The 16,832-nt window shown below is 41.1% G+C and overlaps 1 protein-coding gene across 1 annotated transcript in view; it reads left to right on the top strand.

The window, feature by feature from the left end:
- The window catches only part of LOC115095155 (myosin light chain kinase 3-like), a 97,718-nt gene that overhangs the window by 17,051 nt on the left and 63,835 nt on the right, over nt 1-16,832 (top strand). Inside the window, 2 exon segments of the mRNA XM_029608460.1 lie at nt 1,608-2,176; nt 6,689-6,794. Coding sequence (XP_029464320.1) covers nt 1,608-2,176; nt 6,689-6,794 — 675 coding nt within the window.

Genomic DNA, 16,832 nt, shown 5'->3' with positions numbered 1-16,832 from the left:
CACGCCCTAAATCCAAGATCCATAGGCCAAGTGGTTTCTCACAGTTTAAATGTTGAACGCAGATGTTATTTCTGGGCAGGAGGTGATTCTGTTGAGTTGTGTTGCATTTTCTCTCCTTGGGACAAAATTCTAGGTGATTGCCTATTTGTCTAATGAAAGCATTAGCCGTGGGCGAAACTCGGTGGTAGAAATTCATAAAAAACAGTAGGATTTCTGGGCTGGCTCAATAGCTCATATTGTGATTCAGGGGATCTGGATCCAGATCCCTCATTTGTCACAGCCCATTGGGCCTAGGTGCACCATGGACCATTAGGCCCAGTGAGGGAAGGAAGAAGGCTGCCAAGAAATAGTACTGAGGATGCACCTTGAAAGAGATGCCTCTCAGGCCGGTTAGCTATCCCGAGCCAACTGGGCGTGCTGTCTGTGGAAAAGTGAATGGTAGAGACTTTTGTGAAAAAAAAAAGGAGGAAAAAGATCCCCCTCCTTTCCAAAACACTTTGGCTGTATAATATTTTTTTCTATTGGTGGATATTATTGTAGGCAGCTGATGAGTCGTCTTTAAAAGAAAGATCACAAAAAAGTGAAAATCTTAAAAATAAAATTCCTTACCTTCACTTGTATCGCAGGCATTTTGTTGATTTTCTAATGTCTTGTTTGATAGTTTTCCTTTTTTTTTTTTTTTAAACTAAGTCTCTCAAGGTACATTGTGGGCGATACCATTCTGCTCAGAGCTGAAGGAGGTATATATGAATCTCTGGGATGAGAAGAGAAAGCTTTGGAAATACTTGTTGTTTTGGTGCAGTAATCGACACAAAAAGGTTGAAAACCTGGAAATGGATGCCTACAACTTCCTGCCGGGGAAAAAAAAAATACTGCGCCAAGTTGAGAAATACTGCAATAATGTAAATGTTTCCACTGTGCTGCTACTTGTTGAGGACAGGCATGACTGTTTCTGTCTACCCTTAAAACAATACTCCCCATGCAAAATGACATCATCAAAGGGCTTAAACTACCATTTGTGTAGGAGCTCTAGCTAAGATAATTCAAGCAGAGCAGAAAAACACAGAAAGAGATATGGAAAACTAGATGTGCAGTTTAGGTGCAATCGGAGGTTTGCAAGCTAGAAGAGACCCCCCTCTCTAATAGTGCATTTGAAGATGCCCAATGGATATACATTGTAAATCTATAAAAATAAATATATATAGAGAAAGGAATAAACTTGCACAGCTTTTTCAGATTGTAAGTTTAACAGTGCAGCTAGCATTCTGTTTACTTATGAATAATTACTATGGGATGCTCTTAAGAGCACCCTTATAAATGAAGTGCATGATATATGATGATATTTTTATAATATTAGATATGTTTACGCTTGCAAAGTCCCTTCCCTGTGCAGAGCTCACAGTCTTGGCACAAGCACCAGAGATGGTGCTAAATGAGGTGTGAAGTGGAGATAGAACTCAAACCTGGGTTCTCTCCTCTCCACTGGATTTACAGAGCTGCACTCAAGCCACCACACCAAAAGATTATTAAAATAAATGCACCCTTTCTACTCTTCTAAGTGAACCCTGGTATGTTAGCTGCATAATAAGAAAGCATTTGATTTGCAGGTTTTCCAGCACCGCACCGAAAGCTGACGCACGAGAGACGATATCAACGACCAGCGTGAAAAGCCAAGACAACATGGTAGGCGAATGCACAAAGGAAAAAGGCCCACTGCGTCTACGTGCTGAGGCCCAAGAGGATGGACGCTGCCAGGAGAAACTAAAGCACAGCAAGTGCCATAAGGACAGCAGGACAGATCCCCAGACAGAAGAGAAAGAGGCAAGGTCTGAAGGCAAACAAGATCCACAAGTGCTGAAAGAGGGAAAGCTTCAGACACACTTTTGCAAGCCTTCGGTGGAGAAGGTGGTCAAGGAGAAAGCCGACCACAAGTGCAAGGCTCTGACTCATCTAAGCAGCAGCGACAGGGACAGGAGGAGTGAGGCTGCTGGCCCGGGACAAAGCTTGCAAGAGCCACCTGAGGCAACCAAACTACTGGCTAAAGATAGTGGCCACCAAAAGCCACAGTCAGAAACCCCACTTACAGACAGGATGGAGAACGAGACAAGTCAATGTGTAGCTCAAGGGCAGGCTGTGGACAACAGCACAGCATCTGGGACAGATGCACTTGTCATTGGTAAGTGTTTTGTTTGCAAAAATGCATGGCAAGCTGAGTTTATACACATCCACACAGGTATTGATAAGCTGCAGCGCTAAGAAAATTCCAGAGGTACATGGATATTTTTGCATCGCTCACCAATGTACTTTATTAATCTCTAAAGGACTGAGGCATGTGTCAGCAAAGACAAACAAGATGAGTAAGAGCTCCCATTAATCTGGGGGCTTTCATATAATCCTCCTTGGTCAATAATCCATGAAGCATTACTGAATGTACTTTTGCACATTATCAGATTGCTATTAATAATAGCTCAGATCTATTTTGTATCGTACATGTGCAAGGAACCTGTAAATTAGTCTTCCTACCAAAATAAGGCCAGGATCTCTTTTTCTCAGGTACTCTGCAAGCCCGGTGCATTTTGTTCTCAGCTCAGTGTAAAAAAAGTGGCAACGGATTGGTAGAATCTCCCTCTTCTGTGAGAGATCAGGAGGGGTCATTATTAATATTATTATTATCATGATTTGTTAGGCGCATACCAGGAAGGGTCATTTTTCGAAGGAACGTCTGCAGGTAAAATGGTGCTTAACATGCAAGAAATGGCCGTCTAGAAACTGCGAGACTGATATGTGCATGCATTTGCATGCTTGGGGGAGAGATGCTCCGGGGGAGGGGGGGGGGGCGGCCAGGGAACGGGGTTGGAACTTACATGCATTCTTTTTGGTTTTAAAAAGTATGAACGTAAATTCTCTCAACAAAACTGTAATCATGGGCATGCAGTTCTGCTGGGATAATTTTGACAGTGGATTTATGCGTGCAAGTCCACTTTGAAAATTGGTGTAATTTATGTGTGTATTTGCCAACTATATTTATACACAAAGTTTAAAAATCCCCCCCCCCCCCCCCATAATGGATGGTCCCTATGCCTTGGAGCTTCCATTCTAGTCATGACAGACAGACACACACAATGAAAAAACAGATAGGAGGACTTGGGTATGACAGCGATGCCGTGACAGAACATAAGAACATAAGAAATTGCCATACTGGGTCAGACCAAGGGTCCATCAAGCCCAGCATCCAGTGGCCAATCCAGAAGATTTATTGTAAATGAGATTAAACTCCTTGGGGCGTACGGTCCAGTCAATACAGACTGACAAGGTGCTCGATGAAGCAACTAAGAGATTTTGTTTGGAAAATGATTGCAAAACAACCCAAAGAAACTAAGCCAGGAGTTGTGCAGGGGGACTCATAGTGGTAGCTCTGGAAGGTTTTCATCTTTATGTTTTCTCTTCTGCAATCTGGTAGGGGGGTGGCTGCAGGAAGTCCCAGGAAGAGATCCTTGCCAGATAACCAGAGTACAATGATTCCAGCAGAGTTGACACAAGAGCCAATTACTTTATGCTTCAGTAAACTACTGAAAACCTGGCTCTTTCAAGCAGCATTCAGACCCAGAAGCTGAAACAGAACCCTCCTGTCAAACTGAGACCCCACCCAGTCTGTCTGTATAGCAGTCACTTTAACTATCTTTCAGTCCCACCTTATTGGCGCTCAGGTATCTATCCCTGTGCTCGTTATGCCTTTATCTAAATTGTACCTTATTCAGATATGAACCCTGCTGTATTATTGAATGGATGCATCTTATTGTAGATTCCCCATGTGATTACTTGTTGGGAAATTAGAAGAAAGTTGCACTTATAGACCTCTGCTCCTCTTTAAGCCTACACCAATTATGTGCAACTATGAGATGATAGCCTTTTGGTTAACTAATCACTGGCTTTTATTTTTATGTGAATTTAAATTTCATTCCTCTACAGTCTTGTTCAGAAATTGAAATGATAAGATACATTCTGTAACAATTCTGGCAGCCTCCTCACCAGCAGAGGTCCTCACAGAGCCATGCTTTCTCCTGCTCTAGCCACCTTCTCGATGGTCCCATGACTCAGCAAGGCCAATCCTATTTAGCTCTGCCTCTTCCACAACTCTGTGCCTCTTTATCGAGTCACCTAGGCTCCTTGCATTGTCTCACCTTGCCTTGTGGCCTCCTTGGCCTGCCTTGTAGCCTTTGGGCCTCCTAGTTTCACTCTGCTTTGCCTTGTGGCCTGCGCAGGCTTCCTTGCCTGTTTATGCCTTTTCTTGCCTTATGTATGTCTTGCTTTGCCTTAGTTTCCTGTTAGTCTGTGTTTGTACATTCTTTGCCCTGTTCTTGTGACCCTGTCCAGTCCTAGTCTTGTCCTGTCAGTCCCTGTCTCCAGTTCCAGCTTTGCCTCTGGTTCCCTGTCTCACTGCCTGTGTCTGCCTCGTCTCCAGCGCCTGCCCTGCCTGTAGGCCCATCTTGTCTCCAGCTCCAGGCAAAGTCCTGCCGGCCACCAGAACCTGCGGGCTCAACCCAAGGTGGCTGGTCAGGTGGAAGGCCCTGCTGTGCTTTGCCTTGAGTTCCTGTACCTCCCCTTTTGGGGAAATCCCCATTTTCCATCCGGTCCCCCAGTCGTGACACGTTCCAAAACAGGGCTTAAATGACTTAAGTGATTTGTTTTCTAGAATTTTCTGGTCAGTTGTTTTTACTCATCTGCTGCTGAAACATGTTTCACTAGTTCATGTGCAAATGCATGTTATGAAATCAGCGTTCTGGGCGTACTGTGTTTCCAGCTGGCTGTCTCCTCTTTATTAAGAGCAGATCTGGGAGTAGATTATCGACACATGACTTTAGGCTTTGGGAATGTATGTTCATGTCTGGTTTTCTTTCTGCTTTTTTCTCTTAGAAAGTCAGTAGGTTCGTGTTTTTTTCACATAGAAGTCATTATCTAGGACTAGCATTTTTCTGATGAAATAAACCACTCTAGCCAACTTAGGCATCAGCAACAGAAATAACACTTCTGTGGTTCCTATCCTGTTTTTCTCTTTATATTAACAAAGAGTATAAGAAAGTGATTGCGACTCATAAACTGAGCAAATGTAATCTGGAAGTCAGAACGAACAAACAGACAAAGCCAAGATCTCATTCTCCCATTACTGTACCTTCTCCCTTAGTGTCTATAGATTTATATGCCAGCTGGTACCCAATAACTTGTTGATCAGAACAAACTAGTGGTTCTTACCACAAACTGATCTGGTTTTCAGGATAACCAATGTAACCCCTCCTTTGGAAAAGGTTTCATACTTCCAGTCATTACTGAGCACTGACCTACTTGTTGCAGGGTTGGGGGACTGCAGATTGAGTGAGATCTTAGGGCCCTCCAGGATAACTGGTAGGGCCCTAGAGGATCTCACAACCCCCCCCCCCCCCCAAAAAAAAAACCCCAGTATTAAAAGTTTAATCAGGTAAAGAACATAAACGACAATCACAGATCAGAGCAACTCAAAGCAGGACACGGTTCTTCAAGTCATCAGAACTCCCATCTACAGTCACAGTTCCTTTTGCTGCTTAGGTCTCTTTCAGTTTCATACTGGACTCCCTTATTATATACAGAAAGGATTCTGGATCTTCAGACCTCCTCAACAATGCTAACGAATCCTCTTGTACAAAAAATGACTCAAAGATGGCTGGCTTGCCAGGAACGAATCCTCTCCCTGTTGTTCCCGGGCTGGATCTCCCCATCAACCCCATGAATTTTGCAGAAAGAGAATCCCCCCCTCCCCTTCTCCTATGGATCATTTTTGGAGCCCCGAGGCAGAGTGCAGCCCCTTTGCTGACTCTCCCCGTCCTGTTAACTCCAAGAACTGAACTCCTCCCTGTGACTCATGGAGTCCCTGTGACCCTCTTGTTGACCCTCCCCCCCCTTTGGGGGATGTACCTCCCTGCTACTAAGTGGCACTGCTTCTTAGGAGCCTCCCAGTACTAGAACATTACCCAAAATAAAGTATAGCAAATGCCAGGAGGCTGTCACACCAAAATATGAAAATTAATCCGATCCTTAGCAGAGAAAATGTGTGCTAATGGATCTCATGACTATCCCTTGTGGATAGTCTATAAACGAGATCTTTTTGGGGGCCCTGAGGCCAAGACTTGAAAAGCACCGGAGCACTGTCTTACAAATAAGAATGAAGCATCTCAAAGCAGAAATCCAAATACTTGATAGAAAACAATAGGAGACATGCAATGAAGTTACTAAGTAGTACATTTAAAACAAATAGGAGAAAATATTTTTTTATTCAATGCATAAGTAAGTTTTGGAATTCATTGCCAGAGGATGTGGTGAAAGCTGTTAGTGTAGCTGGGTTTAAAAAAGGTTTGGACAAGTTTCTGGAGGAAATGTTTATAAACTATTATTAAAATGGATTTGGGGTAATCCACTGCTATATCACTGGGACAAGCAGCATGGAATCTATTTACCTTTTGGGATCCTGCCAGGTGCTTGTGACCTGGCTTGGTTTCTGTTGGAAACATGATACTGAGTTTGATGCGCCTTTGGTCTGACCCAGCATGGCAAGTCTTATGTTTCTTAATAAACAGAAAGCATGTACTAGATTGTCTTGACAACTATTTGCTTGGTTAATGGTTCACAAATACCATTCTAAACTATTCTCTCTGCTTAGATGACAGTCCCCCTCCACCTGCTCCTTTTGTCCATCGGATAGTGAGTGTCAAACCAGCGCCGTTGACCACGTGCTACGCAATATGCCAGCATGAAGTATTAGGAGGGTAAGTGTAGTTGTGATGTGTTGCTATGAATGACATGGACAGTAACTAACAGCATGTACGATAGATGGTCTGTGAAGACGTCACTGAGACCAACAGGAAGGGAATGTTTTTAGTGATGTTGCTATTCATTGTTTATTGCATAGCAGCTAAGAAAACATTGAGAATCTAAAGTGTGTTAACCTATCTATACAAACTCACATTTACAGCAAGAGATTATAGAAGTAAAGCACCAGCTGAATGGAAGGGAACTTTCCTTTATATATATATATGCCCTGACTTGTATTAAAACAGTTTTACCTTAATCCTTCTTTTTCTATAAAGCATAATCTTAAAAAAATAAACCTGTTTCAGATTCAAACACAGTGGACAATTACTGCCCAGTCTGTAGCCTCCCCTTCCTATCAAAACTAGTATGTATGTTTGTACGGCACAGTGCATATGTCGTGTAGTGCTATAGAAATGTTAAGTAGTAGTAGTAAGGTAATCTACTACCAACTTCTGGACTTCCCACCAATCTGGATTCAGAAAAGGGCCATGGGTCAGAGAACTGTCCTACTGGCCTTGGTCAACCATGTCTGTCTACATACAGATCAAAGAGGTGTCTCTCTTCATGCCTTACTGGATCTCTCTGTGACGTTTGACATTATTGACCACCCAGTCCTTTTGTAATACTTAAATGAAATTGGAATAGGAGGGATGGTTCGCAACCAGTTTCAGTCATTACTGACTGACAGACCCTTGACCATCTCTTGGACCAAAAATAGCTCCTCGATGAGGAAGCTCACTTGTGAAATACCCCAGGGGTCTGCTTTCGTACCAATTGTTTTCAGCATATACCATCTGCCTTATCGGCGACATCATCCAAGCCTTTAACACTGAATGTCACCTATTTGCGGCTGGAACAGAGAAGGGTGATAACTCTATGGAGTAATTCAGATTGATTCTACTTTGGTAAACATACCGACCGATCGACAATATATATTACGTCCTTTGAGAAAAAACCCTTCGGGGTTTGAAACGAGGCCTCGTCGGGCTTTTCAACACGAAGCAGATAAGTTGAGAGTTTGTTTACCCGGAACATCTTTTATATAGAAAATTGTGATAATGTTCAACATTGTTTCTAATGGAAAAAGCTGAGACTTTGTTTCTTTACATACATAGTACGTGATCACTGATAAATGTCTATTGAGAAGTTTAATAAGCGTTTTGGACATTGAAAGCTTTTTTAAAAAAAAATCTTTTTTTGCAACGAGATTCAACACTTAAATTCACTTATTCACGCTCAAAAATAAAATGGATGGAGGAAGGAACGTTAATGATTAAAATTATGAAATAACACCTGGATGGTGTCACTGAAATATAATATATGAAACGTTCCTACTATCCTAAAAAATTTTTTTCAGATATTGTTCTTTGAAAAGAAAGCTGGTCAATATATAGACAAAATTATTGAGATCTCAGGTAGATCCAAAATAATTTTGGTGAAATCTTCCAAATATTCTAAAAAATGTTTTGCTCTTAACAAGAGGTGATATTGTTATTTGTTTTGATGTTAACCTATTTGCGGACAACATTTAACTGTATGTAAAAATGGATACAAAGTTTTTACTAAGGACATGTTTCACAGTTCCTGTGCCCAAGGTTCTCCTGTCATTTGAAGGTGAAGACAACTCTCTGATATGGAGAAACAAAATAGCAACACAGTCTCTTCTCTGTGTGAAAAGCAGTCTCAAATAAAATTGCCAAAATCATCACATAGCATAGCTGCAACTCCACGTTTATATTGTTTTAGGCCTGCAGGTTTACTCAGTCTGTGCATAGCAACAGGCCTCAGGTTCATGATGCACATCTTGTTTAGGTCACTTTCATTTATCCTACAATATCAGGGACAGTCCTTCAACCTAAAAACTCAGTACACAGTCTGGACGTTCAGCTTGACCATCATCTAACAATGGAAAGCCACATTTTGGCCATAGTTAGGTCCTCATTTATGTTGACTTTGACAGTTACATAGCTTTTTCGGACAGCAGGACCTAATAACCATCATTCATCCCTAATTACCAACCAAGTAGACTATGGTAATTCCCTCTATAAAAGCATTCAACATTATGGTCTCAAATAACTTCAACTTCCACAGAATAAGGCTGTTACGCGCGCCGGCCGCAGCAGACCCGCAGCTCGGCCCCCCTCATCTCTTTCAAAGTGATCCAGCACCTGGTCCCTTGCCGCTGGCTCCGTCCTCTGGCCACCCCTGGGTTCTCCTCTCATTTGGGAGATGATGACAACTCTCTAATATGGAGAAACAAACAGTTTTTTCTTGTCTGTGTGAAAAGCAGTCTCGTATAAAGTTGCCAAAATCATCACATTTTTATTTATTTATTTATTTATTTATTAACTTTTATTTACCGACATTCGTGCAGCACATCATGCCGGTTTACAAATAACTCAGGTGGGCGATACAATAAAACAGTAAAACAATGTACAAAGAATAAAATAAAAGTAAAACCATCACATGACTGCAAACTCCATCTTTTCATTGCTGTAGGCTTGCACCTTTTACTCAGTCTGTGTGCATAACAGTGGGCCTCAAGTTCCTGATGCTCATCCTATTTAGGGTCACTGGCATTTATCCTAAAGTACTATATATCTGCGCCATTTCCTTTGTAATCCACCTTGTGCCTCATTGTTAGAAAAGGTGGAATATCAAGTGAATATAAATAAATGACACCCTATAGCTGAGGTAGACCGCTCTGGTCCTCGAGACCCTTAGCTAGGTTTGATTTTTAGCATATCCAGAATGAATATGCATGAAGTTAATTTGTATGCAAATATATCTCATGCATATTCATTAAGGATAGGCCTTGAAATCTAGAACCGGAGTTGCCTATCCGTACTTTAAAGAGACTACTGTACTGTATTAAAACTAGTCCTTTGTTGATGATAAGGTTTCCCTTGATGTGTGACTTTGTCCCTCATAAACTTTGGAAATCTTTTCACCTTACTCACTCATGAGAGGTGAAAATAGCTTTATCTAATGAATTGGTATGTATTTTATTTTTTTAAACTTGTTATACTAAAATGAAATACATATCTATGAACTCATTTTTTTCTTTCAGATTTCTGGTAACCATATATTTGACTATTTTGACCTTGGAAATCATAATGTTGATATTTTCTATTTATTTTTTATTTTGGTTCTGTGGGTGTATGAGGTCCACAGAATTTCTGAAGTGTTTAGATCTCAGAATTAACAACCTGGCTCATCAGATAGCAAGACCTTTTCAAGCTCATCTTGGTTCATTAGTGTTTTACTGTGGCAGGAAAATAGCTCAAAACAGTTACAATTTACATTAGACATTGCTTTAGGTTTGTTGTTAGACCACAAGCTACTATTGCTTATTATCTAATGTTTGGGTAATTGCCAGGTTCTTATGGCCTGGATTGGTCACTGCTGGAAACAGGATACTGGGCTTGATGGACCCTTGGTCTGACCCAGTATGGCATTTCCTATGTTCTTATATGAAAATAGTTCTGGAGGTCAATATTCAAAAATAAACATTTGAATGGATAACTAGGCGTTAGATGGATAACCTGAGTTATCCTTCTAAATGACTTTGAATATTGACCTCTCCATGTCCAAACATCTTATGTCAACTTAATCTCAACTTGAACTTTACATATATATTGCTATCTGAATAGCCAGCATAAAGATTTAGTTAGCCCAGTTTTATGTTTGCCCTGCAGGAATATGGGGGTGTCTCTCTTCAAAGTAGTTCCAGTTGTTCCAATGTCTGCACGGTTAGCATGAAGGCAGCCAAGCAGCACAAATGACTTTAGCAGGAAGCAGATTCATGACATCCATATAGTCCAAAGATGCCTCATAAATGTCCGGAGCAGGGGAGTAGCCAGATACTGAATTTTAAGGGGGGCCAGAGGTTGGCTGACCACTGTGGCCAATCCCACCCTAAGTGGGCCTTCAAAGCCATTTCATTTTTGGCAACACTATCTCCTGTCTCTTCGTTCTCACTGCTGTTTCTCATTTTCTCTCTCTGGTGAAGGCAGCTACGTTATACAAGGGTTACTCACTCACAGAAGCGCAGGAGAAAGGGCGCTCCGTGTTGAACGCCTGATCTCCCAACGCGTGCCCAGCCAACTCTCCTGGGTGCGCGATCCTGTATTTAAATGAGTAGGGTCACGCTAAAAGGAGGCGCAGGGGATGATTACACACCCCTAGCACCTCCTTGGCCCAGGAGAGGTGGCTCTGTCAGCGGGTTCAGGAAACCGTTGTGCAATTTTACCAGCGTCAGTTTTCCGAACCCGCTGACAGCCATCGGTTAGGAAAACAGACGCCGGTAAAATTGAGCATCCATTCACCTAACCAGACTGGCTGGCACATTTTTTTTTTTAACATTTTTGGTTCCTCCGACATAATATCGCTAGGATATTGTCGAAGGGTGTACAGTAAAGAAGTATTTTCTGCTTTTCTGTACATTTTTCGGGCTGTTTATAAATTAACGCCTGCTCTTGGGCAGGCGTTAGTTTCTGAGTGTAAAATATGCAGATTGGCCGCACATTTTACTTTTGGTATCCTGAATGACTAACTAATAGCCTCATCAACATGCATTTACATGTGATGAGCACTATTAGTTTTCAGAGGGTTTGGCTGCCCGTTTTCAATATGCTAAACCCCTTACAGTATAAGGGGTAATAGACGCAAGTCGAAAGCACGCAGCCAACAGTGTGTTGAACAGTGTGCATGGCCGAGCGCACTTTACTGAAGAGCAGTTTGGATGCTGAAGAGCAGTTATGTAAATACGCTTCCTTTCTTCCACCCAACCCAGACATTCCTGAACATTTAAGGGGCTGAGAATGAAGGGGGGGGGGGGGGGGAGATAATTACCTGCCAAAGGTAAACAGAAGGACATTGATGGCCTCAAACTTTTATATGTCTAACCTAAGGGCAGTGGTGTTTTCCCTTGAAGTTATCCCTCTGAAATGAGCAGAGGATCATGGACATGATCCTGCTGCAAGAATAAGCTTAAAATGAAGGGGCACAATCCCCTGAGCTCTCCTATGTCCAGAGACATACCAAGAACATTTTCAGACAAGCTCTTCATCCTTTGTCTTATTATCCCTTTTTAAGAATTTCATGGGTCCTGTCGGCTCCTTCATGTAAGTGCACAGGATCCAAAAGCAGGCAATGCTATTGGACATTCCATGGTCTACTTATATAGGATTGGTGGATTAGAACATAAGAACATAACAAAATGCCATGCTGGGTCAGACCAAGGGTCCATCAAGCCCAGCATCCTGTTTCCAACAGAGGCCAAACCAGGCCCAAGAACCTGGCAATTACCCAAACACCAAGAAGATCCCATGCTACTGATGCAATTAATAGCAGTGGCTATTCCCTAAGTAAACTTGATTAATAGCCATTAATGGACTTCTCCTCCAAGAACTTATCCAATCATTTTTTAAACACAGCTATACTAACTGCACTAACCACATCCTCTGGCAACAGATTCCAAAGCTTAATTGTGCGTTGAGTGAAAAAGAACTTTCTCCGATTAGTCTTAAATGTGCTACTTGCTAACTTTATGGAATGCCCCTAGTCCTTCTATTATTTGAAAGTGTAAATAACCGATTCACATCTACTCGTCCAAGACCTCTCATGATCTTAAAGACCTCTATCATATCCCCCCTCAGCCGTCTCTTCTCCAAGCTGAACAGCCCTAATCTCTTCAGTCTTTCCTCATAGGGGAGCTGTTCCATCCCCTTTATCATTTTGGTTGCCCTTCTCTGTACCTTCTCCATCGCAACTATATCTTTTTTGAGATGTGGCGACCAGAACTGTATTCAAGGTGCGGTCTCACCATGGAGCAATACAGAGGCATTATGACATTTTCCGTTTTATTAACTATTCCCTTCCTAATAATTCCCAACATTCTGTTTGCTTTTTTGACTGCTGCAGCACACTGAGCTGATGATTTTATCCACTATGATGCCTAGATCTTTTTCCTGGGTGGTAGCTCCTAATATGGAACCTAACATCGTGTAACTACAGCATGGGTTATTTTTTCCTATATGCAATACCTTGCACTTGTCCACATTAAATTTCATCTGCCATTTGGATGCCCACTCTTCCAATCTTGCAAGATCCTCCTGTAATGTATCACAATCCGCTTGTGATTTAACTACTCTGAATAATTTTGTATCATCCGCAAATTTGATAACCTCGCTCGTCGTATTCCTTTCTAGATTATTTATATATATATTGAAAAGCACCGGTATAAGTACAGATCCCTGAAGCACTCCACTGTTTACCCTTTTCCACTGAGAAAATTGACCATTTAATCCTACTGTTTCTTGGCTTTTTAACCAGTTTGTAATCCACAAAAGGACATTGACTCCTATCACATGACTTTTTAGTTTTCTTAGAAGCCTCTCATGAGGGACTTTGTCAAACGCCTTCTGAAAATCCAAATACACTACATTTACTGGTTCACCTTTATCCACATGTTTATTAACCCTTTCAAAAAAATAAAGCAGATTTGTTAGGCAAGACTTCCCTTGGGTAAATCCATGTTGACTGTGTTCCATTAAACCATGTCTTTCTATATGCTCTACGATTTTGATCTTGAGATAGTTTCCACTGTTTTTCCTGGTACCGAAGTCAGGCTCACTGGTCTATAATTACCATGATTGCCCCTGGAGCCCTTTTTAAATATTGGGGTTACATTGGCCTCCCTCCAGTCTTCAGGTACAATGGATGATTTTAATGATAGGTTACAAATTCTAACTAATAGATCAGAAATTTCATTTTTGAGTTCCTTCAGTACCCTAGGATGCATACCATCTGGTCCAGGTGATTTGCTACTCTTTAGTTTGTCAATCTGGCCTACTACATCTTCCAGGTTCACAGTGATTTGGTTCAGTTCGTCTGACTTGTCACCCCTGAAAATCATCTCCAGAACTGGTATCTCCCCAGCATCCTCATTAGTAAACACGGAAGCAAAGAATTCATTTATTCTTTCTGCAGTGGCCTTATCTTCCCTAAGAGCCCCTTTAACCCCTTGGTCATCTAATGGTCCAACCAACTCCCTCACATGTTTCTTGGTTTGGATATATTTTAAAAAGTTTTTATTATGAGTTTTTGCCTCTATGGCCAACTTCATTTCAAATTCTCTCTTTGCCGGTCTTATCAATGTTTTACACTTAACTTGACAATGCTTATGTTTTATCCTTTTTTCTTCAGATGGATCCTTCTTCCAATTTTTGAAGGATTTTTTGGGCTAAAATAGCCTCTCTTACCTCACCTTTTAGCCATGACAGTAATCGTTTTGCCTTCCTTCACCTTTCTTAATGTGTGGAATACATATGGACTGCGCCTTTAGGATTGTATTTTTAAACAATGTCCATGCCTGTTGAACACTTTTAACCTTTGCAGCTGCACCTTTCAGTTTTTTCTAACTATTTTTCTCATTTTATCAAAGTTTCCCCATTTGAAAGTTTAGTGTTAGAGCTGCAGATTTACTTATTGTCCCCCTTCCATTTATTAGTTTAAATTTGATCATGTTATGATCACTGTTGCCAAGTGGCCTCACCACCATTACCTCTCTCACCAAATCCTGCGTTTCACTAAGAATTACATCTAAAATAGCTCCCTCTCTTGTGGTTCCTGAACCAATTGCTCCATGAAGCAGTCATTTATTACATCCAGGAACTTAATATCTCTAGCAAGTCCTGATGTTACATTTACCCAGTCAATATTGGGGTAATTGAAATCTCCCATTGTATTGCACTGCCAAATTAGTTTGCTTCCCTGATTTCTCTTAGCATTTTATCATGTCTGACCATTTTGTCCAGGTGGACGGTAGTATACTCCTATCACTATACTCTTACCCAACACACATGGTTGCTTTCTTTTTAATCGGCAGAATCACAGCATAGCTGATGTGGCGAGGAACAAGTACTGGCAGAGATGCCTTCTTGACCAGAATGTGCTTCTTGGTTGATTACACTACTTGTCAGAGCCATAAAAGCTACAACAACTTTATGTCTAGCTGTGTCAGCTAATTTCAGCTGTTAAAAAATGTCCTGCTTATTGAACAATGCTATTTTAGTCTCAATATAGTTTGACAGTATCCATAATGCTTCCCTCTGACGCCATATTTTTTGGTTCAGAGAGGTGACTTGGGATAGCTCCTGCAGTTCCTTGTAAATTCTATCCATCACAGTACATTATAATTGTATATTTTTCTTTTATGTGGAAATCAAGCATATTAAAATTAATTATAACACTATATGGCCTAAAAAATCTGCTTTACCTGAATGACTTTCAAAAAGGGTCTAAGCATCCATTCTCCCACTAGTGGATTATTGCAATGCTGTGTATTCTGTCCCGGATTCGACTATTAAGCCACTACAAATTAATACATAACACAGCCACCCGATTGATATGAGGTGCAAGGCGCAGAGATTATATTACGCCAGTACAGATGGATCTACTTTCGCTCCCAGTCTCCTGCTAAATTCAATATAAAATTGGTATGATCGTAAATAAGTTTATCAATGGGGAGACATCCACTTGGTCTAATGCTTTGCTGCACCTCTACCAACCTACTCATATCCTTAGATCATCTCAAAAAGGATTATTTATTTATTTTATTTATTTATTTAAAATCTTTTCTATACCATCGCTAAGTTATTTACCATTGCAACGGTTTACATGTAGGTACAAAGGTTTACATGTAGGCACATAAATTAAGGTAGTATATTCTAACAGGTACCACAGAAGGTTCAGTTACAATATATCATAAAAGACAATTGATTGTTTAGTGAAGTAGGTCATGACCAGGTGTACCTGTAAGGTATTATTCACAGGTAAAATTCATATTCTCTGTGTTTTATAATTACGTTTGTTGTGAAATAGAGTTGATTGACTGTTATAATGCACATTCTGAGAATAGTGCTGTGTGCTGGTGCTCTTCTGCCTATTCCTGTATATTTTCTATTCTCCGGTCTCTTTATAAAAAGCTTGTTTAAAAAGCCATGTTTTTAAACTTTTCTTAAAGGTTTTGAGATCTCTTTGTAATCTGATCTCTAGAGGCATTGTGTTTGAAAGTGTGGGGCCTGCTAAAGATAAAACCCTTTCTCTCACTTGAGTTAGTCTCGCAGTTTTTACAGAAGGAATGGATAAGAGAGCTTTGTTTGCTGAACGAAGGTTTCTGTGTGGGACGTGCACTCGCAATGCTGTGTTTAGCCAGTCCGATTTTTCATCATGTATTAGTTTATGTATGGTACATAGGGCTTTGTATTTAATTCTGTGTTCAATAGGTAACCAATGTAGTTCCACCAGGGTTTCAGTTATATGGTCCCTCCTCCTTTTTCCGGTTAGTATTCTAGCTGCTGTGTTCTGAAGTATTTGAAGCGGTCTTAATGTTGTATTTGGGAGTCATAGTAAAAGTGCATTATAGTAGTCAGTGCTGGAGAAAACTAGAGCCTGAAGTACTGTTCTGAAATCAGCTGGAGTTAGTAGTGGTTTTAGTTTTCTGAGAATCATGATTAGACATTCCTTCATAAAGCAGGCTTGGCATACAGACAACAGGGAGTATGCATTTTCAGTGGCAGCTCCAACATTATGGAATCTGAGGTAATTCAGCAGACCGAGTCTCTGAAAGATTTTAAATCATTGCTTAAAACCTACCTGTATAGACAGGCATATGTAAGACAGAATGTAATTTTTACACTCTAATGTCTTGGCTGAGCTGATGATATGTTGTAAACAGAGGGGTAGATTTTAAAAAACTACACCCGTGCGTACTTTTGTTCACGCGACCGGCACAAACAAAAGTACGCCGGATTTTAATAAATACGCGCGTAGCCATGCGTATCTTTTAAAATCTGGGGTCGGCGCGCGCAAGGCTGCGCAAAATCAGCAGCCTGTGAGCGCCGAGCCGCGCAGCCTGCCTCCGTTCCCTCCGAGGCTGCTCCGAAATCGGAGCAGCCTCGGAAGGAACTTTCCTTCCACCCCCTCCG

The sequence above is a fragment of the Rhinatrema bivittatum genome, chromosome 7, assembly GCF_901001135.1.
Source record: "Rhinatrema bivittatum chromosome 7, aRhiBiv1.1, whole genome shotgun sequence".
Classification (NCBI taxonomy): Eukaryota; Metazoa; Chordata; class Amphibia; order Gymnophiona; family Rhinatrematidae; genus Rhinatrema; species Rhinatrema bivittatum.
The sequence above is the reverse complement of the archived record's forward strand: the minus strand, read 5'-3'. Positions and strand labels throughout refer to the sequence as shown.